Source organism: Mastigoproctus giganteus, chromosome 9 (assembly GCF_048544385.1).
Source record: "Mastigoproctus giganteus isolate SK-2022 chromosome 9, ASM4854438v1, whole genome shotgun sequence".
In the NCBI taxonomy this organism is placed as follows: Eukaryota; Metazoa; Arthropoda; class Arachnida; order Uropygi; family Thelyphonidae; genus Mastigoproctus; species Mastigoproctus giganteus.
Window position 1 is genome coordinate 99,597,547 of NC_143583.1, and position 15,177 is coordinate 99,612,723.

At 36.1% G+C, this 15,177-nt stretch overlaps 1 protein-coding gene across 2 annotated transcripts in view; it reads right to left on the reverse strand.

Annotated features, from left to right (window-relative positions):
- The window catches only part of LOC150080587 (BLOC-1-related complex subunit 8 homolog), a 60,392-nt gene that overhangs the window by 10,665 nt on the left and 34,550 nt on the right, over positions 1-15,177 (reverse strand). For both annotated transcript variants that reach the window (XM_090381100.1, XM_090381099.1), the window contains exons 3-4: positions 13,639-13,751; positions 13,485-13,549 (exon numbers count right to left, since the gene is read on the reverse strand). In XM_090381100.1, the coding sequence (XP_090237226.1) occupies positions 13,485-13,549; positions 13,639-13,751 (178 nt within the window). The remainder of the gene's footprint in view (positions 1-13,484; positions 13,550-13,638; positions 13,752-15,177) is intronic.

A 15,177-nucleotide genomic window follows, 5' to 3' on the forward strand; every position in this document is an offset into this window, starting at 1 on the left:
TTGAAAAAAATTATACCACTTTTCAGTTTACACAATGCAAATTTCCAGTTAACGTGATATTTTTTATGTGATAGTTGAAAAAGATTTTAATCGTGCGGTGAAAATCGTTGGATGGGCAATAAACAAGCATTTTCCCACTGCCCACCTCAGTGTGTTCCATCAACCACTGGAAGCAAATGTGGTACTTGTCTTCCACTAATAGTTATGTGCAAACTTGCATTCAAAAATTTTAATTTTTAAATGCAAAAAAATATATTAATTTTTAAATGAGCCAGATGAAAATGTTACCGCAAAGGAGATAACAGTAAAAGAACTAGATGAAATCTTTCATATCACACCGAACCTCAAACAAAAGGTTTGAAGTTCTCTGCGTTATTTATTTCACCAGGGCCTAGAGAAGATTGTTGTCGGTTATTGGAAATTGATTGATTAAAAAAAAAGTCAACACTGTTCAAACAACTCTGTTCAAATATTTCTGTAACAAATGGTTTCTTCATTGTGTATTTTATGCAATAAACATTTAATTTTATAATTATTTTCATTATCTTTTACATGGTATACAGTTAAAAAGTTATTTCAAAGATTTTTTAAAATTCTTTATGGACATCCCTGAAGGTCACAGACCAATTATAATTTTTCCTATTGATCATTATATTCGATTAACGTGTTTCCATTTTGCGCGATGCACTCACGAGACTAATAAATCATGTTAATCAAGGCCAGCCTGTATTTATTACAAAATCTGTTTCAATATCTGTGTGCTCTTTAAAAAACCATGTTGCTTTAAACATGATATTATTTTTATGCATTAACTCTTGACCACTAACAAATTTCAGCAATGTAAATGCTAATATGCTCTTGACCACTAACAAATTTCAGCAATGTAAATGCTAATATGCAATTTTAGCAAGACAAGTAAGCAAAAATATGCATATACAGGGTGTTTCAAAAGTGATGGTCAATAATTTAAAGGTGAACTGTACAGACTACAATATGCAAAAAAGCCTAGTAAACATGGGTCCCTAAGTGAATCGTTTTCGAGATATTGCACATTTCTAGTTGGGATCCACCACTGACTTGTTTGTTTAGGTTATGCTCATTCTCTCCATTTCCCCCTCTCTCAATGCTCTGAGACATAGCAGGCATACTAGTACTTGTCAAAGAATAGTCAACATGGAAAGAGGTTACGGCAAGAGTATGCAGACATGCACTTCATGTATGGTAAAGCCAACAGCAGCACTCGAGGCTACACGTTTGTACCAAGAAGCATTTCCCCACAGAAGACAGCCCAACAGGTGCACATTCATCAGGGTACATGTACACCTTAGAGAACGTGAGTGATTCACACATGGAGTACAAAGCAGGTAGGCCCAGAAGTATAACACCTGATGTTGAGGAAAGGGTGTTAGAAAGAATAGAACAAAATCGAGGAATTTTGACAAGGAGGGTTGCTCTGCAAGAGCGTGTACTGAGTCATAGCAGTGTGTGGCAAATTTTACATCGTATATTACTGTACTCCTACCATATCCAGCGTGTACAAGGTCTCAGCAATAGACTACTCTTCCATAGTGAAATTCTGCCAGTGGATGCAACAACAGTGTGTCCTGAACTCCCAATTTTTAGCCAACATTTTGTTCACTGATGAAGCTGGGTTTACTCGTGATGGTATTTTTAATTTTCATAACTGTAAGTCAAAAATCCTAATGCAATTCACGAGTCACAACATCATCAACGTTTCGTTGAATGTCTGGGTAGGACTACTAGGAGACATTCTAATTGGACCACACTTTCTGCCAAACAGGTCTACAGGAGAGCTGTACCTTCAGTTCCTGCAGAATGTTCTTCCAGACCTTCTTGATGATATAATGTTCCACTTCAGCAACACCAAAACATGTAGTTTATGCATGATGGTGCACTGGCACATGGCGCCTCCGTAGCCAGGTGGGAAGGAGGAGCAGCAGCAGCAGCAGTGTATAGCACACGCTTCTTGATTAGACCAGGGTTCGAGCCAATCACCACCAAATACGGAGGATGCGGAAAGGTCAGGGAATGACCGCTGCATATTCCCGGAGCAATATGGCCTTAGTTGCTAATGCTCCTAAAAACCAAAAAAAAAACAACAAAACAACAGCACTGGCACATTTTGCTCGAGTTGTGACTCTGTGTCTAGAACTAGAAGGTATGGTCAACAGTGGATAGGTAGAGGTGGGCCTGTAATGCGGCCTCCTAGATCACCAAACTTAAATCCTATGGATTTTTGTATTTGGGGGTCATGTAAAAAGCTTGGTGTACACTTCTGACATTAACACAATTGAGGAATTGCAGCGTCGGGTTGAAGGTTGTTGTTGTTGTTGTTATGGGATTTCTGGCGCAAGGGCTACATAGGCCATATTGCGCCTATCAAAGCAATTAAGTGTACGTGTGATAACTGCTCTGGGAGCAATTAGAGTTGGTCATACATTTTAATTTTTTTCAAGTAGGTGAAAAATTCGGAGAGTTTTGCATCATTGCCTATGATGCTGTTGAGAGACAAGGGGTTTGAGATGGAGCTGAAAGTAGTCTGTCGGGCAGTGTCAAACAAGCTACATTCAATCAGAATGTGCTTCACTGATAACGGCTGCAAACAGTGCGTGCACTGAGGGGGATCATTTCCTGTGAGCAGAAACAGATGAGTAAGGTGAGTGTGGCCAATTCGGGTTCTGGCTAGAAGTACTTCTTCCTTTCTGATTTTACGGAGGCTAGAGGTCCATAGTTGTGGTTCGGGTTTCAATTGAAACAGTTTATTATGTGTTTGCTTTTTCCACAAAAGAGTCCATTGTTCCATACATATTTCTTGTATTTTATGTTTATAATCAGGATAGGGAACAAGATCATTTGATAAGGCTACGTTGGAGGGATGCTTTGCGGCATCATCAGCGCACTCATTTCCAGGAATACCGCTGTGACCTGGGATCCAGGAGAAGACAACAGTGCAATGTTGCTCATGGAGATGTATCAGTTCTTGTCTTATTAGCTTTACCAAAGGATTGCAAGGAGAGGTGTCTGTGAGAGCTAAGAGAGCACTCTTGGAATCAGTGTACACTATACTTTTATTCGTTGACAGGAGGGAAATATTTTCCAGGGCAAGTTTAATTGCATAGAGTTCAGCAGTGTAGCTGTTGCATTCAGCTGGAAGTGGAATAGAAACAGTTGTATTAGGGAAGATAGCAGCTGCACCCACTTTATTGCCAGACTTTGAACCGTCAGTGTAGATCTTAGAAAAGTGGGAATAATTTTCTTCATGGACAAGATGCAATTGTCTGATGTTAACATCTGCTAGAACACCTTTTCCCCATTTTTCAAAGTAATCATCATATGAAACAGTTAAGGTAATCCATGGGGGATCCGGGTCTTTTAAATCTCTGATGATATTATGAAAGGAAATATTCCAGCATTCTAATAGGTTCTGTAATCTGATACCGGCAGGTCGGATTGTTCTGGGTTTGTTTCCATAGTGTGTTCTCCACTGCGGATCATACAGTAGTGGCCAAATAGGATGAGTGGGGATGCTTTTAATTTTAGCCGAGTAGTTTAACAGTAACATCTTTCTCCTGACACTGAGTGGAGGTTCGTGAGCCTCAACATACAGACTTTGAACAGGTGATGTTCTGTATGCACCCAAGGCAATCCTAAGGGCAGCGTGTTGGATTGGAGCAAGACGAGCCAAAGTACTCTCTCTAGCAGAGTCATACACAGGCGCTCCATAATCTAGGCGAGATCTAATTAGAGACCTATACATGTGGAGCAGGGTGTACCGGTCTGCACCCCAAGATGTACTGGAGACGACCCGAAGTATGTTAATTTTCTTAAGGCAGGTGGTTCGTAGGTGTTTAACATGCTCCTGAAAATTTAGATTTTTATCAAAAATTAGCCCTAGGAGACGAATACTGTTAACGATTGGAAGAGGATGATTGGCCAAGTGTAACTCGGGTTCTGGATGCATTTTCCGCTTGTTACAGAAGTGCGTGGCCATAGATTTGTGTTTTGATAGTCGATATCCATTTTGTGTCATCCATAGTTCAATATTATTTATTGATATTTGTAATTGCCTCTCAATATAATTTATAGTCTGAGAATGGCAGGACAAGGTAAGATCATCAGCATAAATATATGAGTCAACAGTGTTTGGAATGCTGTTTGTGATATTGTTAATTCGTATAGCAAATAGAGTGGCACTGAGGACAGAGCCTTGAGGGACACCTTCTTCTTGTCTGTACGTGTGAGACAGAGCCTGCCGGTATCGAACTTGGAATGTCCTGTGGCAAAGGAAGTTTTGGATAAAATATGGTAAATGCCCTTTCATATCTATAGAATGGAGATCCTTTAGGATTCCATAACGCCATGTGGTGTCGAAAGCTTTTTCTATATCGAGACACACCATGACGAGATGTTGATTCCTGATATAAGCGTTTCTTATATTTGATTCAGCCTTTATCATGAGATCTAAGGATGATCTCTTCTTCCGAAAGCCAAACTGATTGTCGCTGATTATGTTTCTAGACTCAAGGTACCACGTCAATCGACGGTGCACCATTTTTTCTAAAGTTTTACTTAAGCAGCTGGTTAGAGAAATCGGTCTGTAGTTGTTAGGGATCGAATGATCTTTTCCTGGTTTAGGGATAGCAATTACATATGAATGTTGCCAGGAGCTAGGAAATGTGTGTTCATAAAATATCCGATTGTAAAATTTCAGTAGAGAGGATAACGATTGCTGATCTAGGTTTTTAAGCATTACATAGTAAATTCCATCAGGGCCAGGGGCACTGTTGTGGGACATATTTATAGATTCTTTCAATTCTGATAGAGTGAGCGGTTGATTATAGGGTAAACAGCAGGTAGTTTTGAAATTTAGTTTGAATTTTTCAGTATCGGCTTTAATTTTTTGGAATGATGGATGATACGCGATGGAGGCGGACAATTCAGAGAACACTGTTCCTAAGGCATTTGCAATATCTTCGGGATTAGAGATCTCCTTCCCATTCCAATTAAAAATAGGTGCAGGTAATGTAGGGTATTTACCATTTAGCTGCCTTATTTTTTTCCATATTATTCTGGCATCAGTGTCTTTATTGATTGATGAAGCAAATTTTATCCAAGAGTCTTTTTTAGCCTTTCGCCTGATGTACCGTGCTTTGGCTTTAAGTTTCTTATAATTGATAAGGTTGGCGGTGGTAGGGCATTTTCGGAATAAGTTCCATGCTGTATTCTTTTCTCTTTTCACCTTATTACAGTCATCGTTCCACCAGTGATTGGTATGTCTACGATTTCTTAATTGAGACTGTGGGATGGCAACCTTTGAAGCTGATAGTATCTGCATTGTGATATGTTTTGTGACAGTATTGATAGAGGCAGACTCAATGATGTGATCATCAAAAGAGATATGATTTTTATATTTAGTCCAGTCTGCTTTAGAAAATTTCCATTTCATTTGTGGATCAGTTGTTTTGGAGTTCGTGGTTTGAATTCTGCATATTACTGGATAGTGATCACTGTTGAGAGGATTGTCAAGTGTTGTCCATTCGATACTTGGGAAGAGGATCGGAGAGCAGATTGAGAGGTCTATTGCAGATGGTGTTCCAGTAGGAAAATGAATGTAAGTGGGTAAACCTGTGTTCAGTAATGTTAAATTCTGTCTGTCTAGTAGTGTCTCAATGAGTTCTCCGCGTCTGTCTGAGACGGGGGATCCCCATAGTGTATGGTGTCCATTAAAGTCTCCTAATAGGCAAACTGGTGACGGTAATTGCAAAACAAGGTTTTCTAGTTCATGAATCTTACATTGCTGATTGGGAGGGAGATATATTGAAACGATCGTTAAAGAAATGCCAATCATTACACGAGCCGCAACAGCTTCTAAGGCAGTTTGAAGAGGAATTTGTTTACAAGGAACTCTTGAGTCTATGAGTATGGCCACTCCACCATGAGCACTGTTTGTCCTGTCTTGTCGAAAAACAGTGTAATATTTAACTGACACGGACACTTGTGGTGTTAGATTTGTTTCTTGTAGGCATATGCTCACAGGATGATAACGATCAATTAGTTCATATATATCGTCTATGTTACTACGAAAGCCTCTGCAATTCCATTGAATTATGTTGTTCATTGTGCTGGTTTTGAATTAGAAGTTGAATCTGTCTGTTTTTTAATGTTACTCTGCTTGTGACGGTCAATTTTTATTTTGTCCTTTTTTGGAAAGACTGGACGTGTGTCTATGTCGTCTTCTGCATGAAGATCTAGGATAGGTTCATTACAAGTATTGTTTTCTGCAATATCCATAGCTGTGTTATCAGATAATTTCTTTCTAACATGAACTGAGTTTTCCTTCTGATCTGCAGTAACTGGATCTAATTTAGCAGTGGATGGTATCGAGATCGGGGTATTGTTTGTCCTATCTACTGTTTGGTGTTTTGTTGACTGTGATGCAGGTGATAGCAATGATCGAGTCCAATTAGAAATTGACACTTTTGGTGGGACTGATATATCTGTTTGCGTTGAAACTGTTTGTTGTCTTTTGGATGCTTCAGCATATGTACGCTTAGGCATGTTTTGTAGTAGATTCTTTCTGGCTTCAGGGTATGTGACCTTGTTCTCCACTTTGTATTTTTGGATTTTTTTCTCCAGCTTCCATTGCTCGCAGGATCTGGAAAAGGCTGAATGGTTGCCTTTGCAGTTTGGACACCGTAATGATTCAGCATTACAATCAGTATGGACATGTTCTTTTGATCCGCAGTTTGAGCAAACTGAATCTCCTCGGCAGACAGTTTTGGAATGTCCAAACTTCTGACACTTGTAGCATCGAATAGGATTGGGTATATAAGGACGGATGCGACAGTTTAAGTATCCTGCTTTTACTGCTGAAGGAAGGTTTGGTGTAGAAAATGTGAGAATGATGCTACAAGTAGGAACAAATTCTCCATCTTTCTTCACCATTATTCGTCTTGCTTCAGTAACTTTCTGGTCTTGGAGTTCTTGAACAATTTCCTCCTCTGTGACGTTCAACAGATCCCATTCGGAAATTACTCCTTTGGAGCTATTCAGGGTAGCATGAGGAGATACTTTAGTAGGAACTCCACCAAACGATGTAAGTTTCAGAAGGGACTCAGAATGTTTACGATTGGTGGTTTCGACTAATAGGTCGCCAGACTTCAGTCTTCTTACCATTTTTGGTGATCCGGCTACACTTTCTAGACATTTCTGTATATAAAAAGGAGACAAAGTACCCAAAGACTGATTCGTTAGGGAATGCAGTATCAGGAAAGATGGATATTCCATTTGAGGTACATCTGTTTTCATCCTCTTCCGTGTTTGATAGTCAGAGTCAGTTTGTTGCAAATCCAAAGAAGCAGGATTTACAGTCTTGAGAGGTGGAAAATTTTCGGTATCCATAATTGCTCCTTTTGGCCCCGGAAGGATAACTTTTCCTTCCAGGTTTCCGGCCCCGCCACGGGGAGGCAGGAGCAGTGCCACGAGGTGACCAAGCGGCTGTTAGTTGTGTTAGTGAAATAAGAAAAAGAAACAGAAAGGTGACTTTCCTTTCTGGGCCTTTGCCTACTACTTGTAGTGCGAAAGAGCTACTCTAATAGAAAATGAGGAAAACGGTATTTAGAACGAAAAAGAATCTATATCTGGCAAAAGCTCTTTAGGAGGATCGCTTTAACGAACGCACTGAAATCGCTTGGCCACGGAACGCTTGGCACCCGGGGCCCGGGTTGAAGGAGCCTTTCAGTAAATCAGAAATGACCCAGGAATGCCTGAGAGGATTTGCAACTCAATGCAGAGAAGACTACAAAGTTGCATACAGATGCAAGGACAGCATTTTAAACAACTTTTGTAACATCTGTAAAATCCTGTGGTGTTGAAACCAAAAATAAAGGATTCACAGATTTTTGCTAAACTAGTGCTCTTATAGTCAGTGGCAGATCTTAACAGAAAATGTGCATTATCTCGAAAACAGTTCATTTGCGGTGTGATGTTCACTGGGACTTTTTTGCTTATTTTAGTTTGTACTTTTCACCTTTAAATTATTGACCATCATTTTCGAAACACCTTGTACAATGAGAAGTCCAATTATTCACAATGTGTTGTGTACAATGCTTAACAGTCATACAAACAAAAAAAAAAAAAAAAAAATACTAACTACAAAATACTCTTAAATAAATCAAAAAATAAATTAAACAATTCTTTCATTAAAATACATAACCAAGATATTGTGTTCAGTTACAAGAAAAAAATTTAAGTTAATGTGAAAATTCATGAAATTTGCAAACATCAAAAGGTATGCTATGCTACCAGCCAATTTTCATAGTGTTCTTGCAAGCTTATTTGTATGCTAAAACTTTCCTCCTTACTATTATCACTAGATAATTTTAAAATCATTCTAAAATCTGTTTTTGAAATTACATCAGTTTTGCAACAGGTTTTGCACATCCTGCTTATAAAAAAGTCCCATAACTATTAGCATACCATCTAAAAGATAATCTATAATTTTCAAATATTATTTAATTGCTGTGCAAAAATTTACACTGAGTAGATGCTAACACAAATTATACAAAACTGACTGACTGCACAACCTGCTGCTAATGGTGTGCTTTGTGGCAGCATACAGGATCAATTTACCAGTAAACATACCCAAGTCACTTATACTGTCCCAAACTCATTGGTATATTGATGAGAAAATTTCAGTTTCTGCAAGATCTGAAGTAAAATAAAGGTCTAATACTCTTTTAATAATATTAAAAAGCATTAGTTTCATTAACTAAAGGTTCAAGAGTCAGTGCACGTGTTTCATTTATTCGCAATTTAAGAATGAAAATAACAGTACAATATAGTTATCATGCGAATAATTCAAATACATACTCAATTCACAAAGGGGGATCAAAGGGTGATCATTCTTCCTCTTTCTCAGAGTACATACGAGGGGACATAAATTCAAACTGAGGAAGGATGATTGCAGGACAGATGTGTGCAAGTTTGCTTCAGCCAACAAGTAAATGATTGTTGGAACAAACTTCCATCTGTTTTTGTGGAAGTGCATAGTTTGAATAAATTTAAGGAAGAACTATAAAAACCATGGACGGGAATGCAAGATTTTTTTTTTTTTTTTTTTGGCTGATGCTGTATAAGCTTGCTTTCTTGCATTGCTGCCATCCATATTAAAACAAATAACTGTAATGTACTGTTTCTTTGCTGTACCCATTCATACCTTACAAAATAACATCCAAAAAATTTTGCAATGGCATTATAAATGTCTGTTAAAGGATAGCCACTTAACATGCAATTAAAATTTGAAAATCCATTTTTTTTTTTTTTTTAGTAGTGGCTGTATTGGATCCACCTGATTCAACAGTCATAGCCTTACAATATTTTGTATTGATTTCTGAATCACTACAACCATCCAGTAACCAATTAAAAGTTTTGACACTCTAGGTCTCACCTCAGATCATAAGCTTTTGTTTGTAGAATTAGTTCACTCATTAATAAGTTTTGATTTATAGGTGCTGCAAATGAGCCTGATAAGAGACTTCAGAAAATTTTGAGATGATTCCTGTTTTTAACTCTTGACAAGGGGCTAGATGAAATTAACCTATTCTTTTGCCACAGTTTTTTTTTTCTTGGCCTCTCACAAATTTCTGCTAAACTTAAAACTTGGCATATTTTAGACATGCATGTTTAAAACAATTGCAGGTATTGTACTGGCACAGACTACTAGACTACTGCCCCTATTCTCATCTTTAATGACAGTCAGAATTCTACACAAGATTGAATCTCTCTATTAGGGATCACCCTGACTTCTAACTTGTCTTGACATAAGCACATCACAAATATTGTATCCTCTATGTCAAAAAAAGTGCATTTTCTTTTTCGCTCTTGGCATTAACCTTTCTTCTAAACAACCACTCACTCCCAAAAGAGAACAGTCTGGTTAAGTAATGACTCACTCTTACAAAATCAATCCATACAGTCTCCAGATGTTCAATATCTGATTGAACATAGGTACTCTGACAGGCATTATATCTGATTGAACACAGGTACTCTGACAGGCCTTTTCTGTAGGTACTCTGACAGGCACTATTCTTTTGAATTGTGATCTAAATCCATCACTCTCTTCCAAACAAAACTAATCTGAACATATGCCACAATTCCCTCCTTCATTTATCCTTCTTTTTCTGGAACAACTTCCTCTTCATAACTTCCTTCATATTTATTCTGAAAAATTATGATCTAGAGAAATTCAAGTATGATGTCAACAAGTATCTTCTGTTTTCTCTACCTTCAACCCATGCACAGTACTAATTACTATAGGTTCCAATACCTTTTGCATTTGAGATTTTCATTAATTTAAAAAACTATATAGGCATACAGTACTCTAAAAAACATTTAAAATGGCATTACAGTAGCACTGGCATTTTTATACCATGCTGAAAAAAATTATGCTTTCTTGTAAAAAATACATATTGATCACCTGTCTGCCATGATTTTTTTTTTTTTTATGAGCAGGAAAAGGTTAGAAGTTCTCAAACCTTCTTTGAGAACTTCTGAGAAATAGTACTGCCAGCAATTTTTTACATGCACATGTTAAGCTCTTGATTAAGGGGAATTGAAACATTCACTATACCTGTAAATTCACTATAAATGACATCATTATAGACATGTATATATATTTCATTTTACCTCAATTCATTTTTCTTCAGAAGACAGTGAGGTAACTATTTTTTTTTTTTTCATCTGATCACATCACAGGGCCCCACAACTATCTGAAGTCATTTATTTTTCTGCAGGCTGTCATCAAAATGCTATTGGTTCAGCATTATCTTGTGACTTTACCTGAAAAGATGAATCACTGCTAACCAACTTTTTCTTTGCTTTCATTTATGATTTAACTTGTTTCATCAAAAATACCTTTCCAAAGAGCATTTGGATAATTTTTTTAGCTTTCTCATCACATTAGTCTAGTTGTATTTAATTGCTTTGATATAGAGTAATTAATAAGTAAAGTTAATATATAATAAGGTTAATTAATAACCTGTCTTTTACAAACCCTTTCCATCCTATTACACAGACAATGTTTCTGCTGAATACCTTTTCTATATATTTCCACTGGCACTGTTTTTCTCAGTTGCAATTCTGTCTCTTACCTCCAGCCTAAATACATGCTTCAACTAGTTTACCCTTCACAGATCAAATCCCAACTCAAACTAATATTTCCTATTCAAACTTCCTTCACGTGCATTTCCTGAAAATTACCACTACAGTCAAATCCAATGTGAACAAGTAAACTTCTATCTTCTCAACCCATACATGATACTAAGTACTAGAGTGTCCCTTTAACGTTTAAGACTACCATAAAAAAAAATAAACATTTCATCACCCCCAACATTCATAAATAATTCTTTAAAATAATTTCATTTTATTATAATATTGGTTTTTATATCTCTATGTTAAATGGCTATGTTAAATGGCATTTATTTTCCATTATATTTCTAAACAAAGTACAAGCTGTTTATAAACTACCACAAAGGGTAATCTTGAGTGCATATAAATTATTTCTTTCTTTATGTGACAGAGTGTAATGTTTTTACTATCACATAAATGAATTTTTAAATGACAAGTACTGCACAGTACATATAACTAAATTTGTGTACATAAACATATGTCAATATAGATACATACTGTCAAGTTATAATATAGCTAATGTTATATGGCCTCAGAGAAATAAGTTTGTCTTGTCCTTTCATGTGTTTTTGAAGCCTGCAGGATTTAAATTGCTTAGATAATAATAATAAAATTCTTTATTCATAGAAATGTAGGACACGATTCCCGCTACAGGCAACCAGAGGAATCTTACAATTAACTGGACACATTACATTCAATACATAAAAAACTATGTGGGTACACAGCAAATACATAGAATACATAGACAGTGCAATATACACAGCTAATATTGCAATAAATGTATTTTATAGTTATTATAATAGATTGATTATACAGAGATACAGAGCTTATATTATTATATACAAGCTGCAACACATTGAGGCAGTCTGGAAATTTTCACTGGGAGTTATTCCGCTGACAATTGCAGGAATGCTGACTGCACTTGACTATGGATTTGCGCTTTTCTTCTCTGTAGACAGAATCTCTGGACCACACATCCAAAACAATGTTTGCAGAATTCAGCACACTGATGATGCTGTTCAGGAAGTGCCGCTTGAAGGACGAGAGCTTCTGCAGGTTAGAACAGAGCACTGGACGGTTTCTGAGGGCTCTACCAGGGATTTTCCACCCTACGATTTCCCAGATATTAATGAAGTCGAGAGCAGCAGAGCACAGATTAAGCGCCATTGTAAGCTTCCTTCCATATGCCAGGTGCTGGGCTGGGGTGCATCTCAGATTTATGCAGAGCTGTGATTTTGATGTTGTATAGGGTAGGTGAGCCCAACTATTCACTGTTTCATCAGATAATGAAATGGTTTTAATGCTAACAGCAGAATAAGCTTTGCATTTGCAATAAGATGCCCTGATATTTCACCACTTTCAAACAGATGGCCTCAAGAAAAGGTGAATTGGCCATTCATTTAAAAGATGAGACATTCCTATAATGACAAACTGTTTCAGGACTAACTAGTCTCTCATAAAAACATACTTGTTAAATATGCCGTAAATAAATAAAAAAAAAAAAAAAAAAAAAAAATACAATAAATCGTGATCATTTAAAAGATTCTTCACTGTTTCATCAGAAAAATTATTTATGTGGAAAGGCTGGCATCCATTAGATAAAAAAAAAAAAAAAACAGAACTGCATAAAACATAATTCTCTCAATATAAAAATTGTGTGTTAAATATAAATTTCATTCGTTAAAATTTAAGGTCTAAGCAGCTGAGGTAATTCATTCTTATGAAAAAAATTTCCTTACAAAACTAATCAAATGTATCCCCTTATAGTCCTGACTAATATGCATTCTTATATGCATATAGGGCTACTCTAAAAGAATGCATTTCATTAGCCTTTAAATACACTGTTTTATTCACAAGAAAATCAAACAGTACTTTATTTATTATCAGTTATGTATATACATAACTGATAATAAATAAAGTACTTAAGATAGAAGTACACACACACACACACACACACACACACACACACACACACACACACACACACACACACACACACACACACACACACACAGTTTCAGAACTAACTGGTCTCTCATAAAAACATACTTATTAAATATGTTGTAACTAAATTTAAAAAAAAAAAAAATACTCAAAATACAATAAATCGTGTTCTTTTAAAAGATTCTTCACTGTTTCATGTTGGAAGTAAGGGGTCGATAGAGAGAGAGAGAGATTGACCCCTGCATTTCACAGTGGGACAAGCCCATTTAAAATTTATACCTAAAAATTAATTCTAAATTTTAAAAACACAGAAGATCAAAAATACAACTTACTTAACTGAATATTCAAGGTCATAACATTTCCCTTGGAGTTCTCGATGCACATAGTTGACATCCAACTGCAATAACAATATTTTTATTCATATCCAAAGAAAACAAAGTTAATATTATCAGAATATTATATTAAACAGAATAAATAACTACATACCCTTTTTAAAACCAGTTGTGGAAGGGACTTCTGTATATGCTCTTGAAGCCTGTAGCATGCTAATGATGGTTCATTGGCCACGATATGCAAATTTTCCGATATTTTTTCTGATGCTAATAATATTAAATATGCTGAACATTAGAAACATTGTATATTAACTGGAGACTATTATTGGAATTTTTTAAAGTTCAAAATTTAATAAACAAACTATGTGTGACATACTGCATAACAATAAAAAAATTTTAAGTTCTTACAGTGTGCATTATACAGGGTGATTTTTTATTCAATAGAATATTCTACAATAGCATTACTTTTCTGAGCCATGTGGTCATGAAACTGAAATGTTAAAGGAAAATAGATAATTATTAGAAAATTAAGTTATCATACTGAAGCTATACCACTACCGCTGCTATTAATAATTATAGAAGGCCTATGTGATGCAAAATGTTTTATCTTATGAAAGAACATTATAAGAGGGGAAATTCTGTGGTCAAAGTGCATCAAATTTTTTTGCAATTAGATGTATATACAGTCTGGTCTCTGATTAGGAAGACTGAAAATGAAGGTACTTTCCTTAAACACTGAAAGTTTGTTCTGGGCATCCAAACCATATGCATGCCCAGAGGAGTGCAGGGACTTCACAGATGTTAGAAAATAGTCTCAAAACAGTTTCAACATCTTTCACATCAGCCTAACATCTACAAGTTATGAATATTCTGTTAGCATGTGGTACAAATAATATATAAAATGGGCATATCTTTCTCCATAATCTGCCAGTTATTTCAATTTGCACTTTAAATGTTTCATAGTTACTAATAAGAAGAGACTAAAATAGCATGATAGCTCCGCAGGTATTTCATGGATGCGAATTTTACCTCTATGAATTTTATCCACCATTTATTTACAGCCATAGCAGAGGAGACAAACACATCTCGCTGGCATTTAGCAGTTACTGTGCTAAATGCCAGCAAGTCATTTTATAATCAGGTGTTAATCTGATTATAAAATAAATGAATTTACTGTAATATAAATAAGACAATATTTAATTTTTTTTTTTTGTATAATTAAAATATGATATTAAGAAACAGCCATTTTTTTATATTTAAAAAAAATTAAAATATCATCAGAATTCGGCCGCCCTATACATTCCCGGTCCACTGCCCAATCAGTCTCTACTTGGGTATGGCAATGTCTAGGAGGCATTAAGATCAGATAGTGTATAATTCTACTGCCTCAACTCTGCCAGACAATGACTGGAGGGAGTCCAAGGAGTATGCAAGGTAGGCATTGTAGAGGCCACATTATGACGAGGAGTTGGGCATATTTCTGCTGTGTGTATTCAAAATATTTAAAAATTTCATTACTTCATACAACATGCTCTCCCCACATTTTCTTACTACTGGATACATCAAGAATAACTGAAGAACTGGAAAAACTTTTGGAGTGAATGAATGGGTGAAACAAAAAGTTGTTTTTTTTTTCTTTTTTTTTTTTTTTTTTTGGCTGATGCTATCTTGCTTCATGTGGCTCTGCTAATGC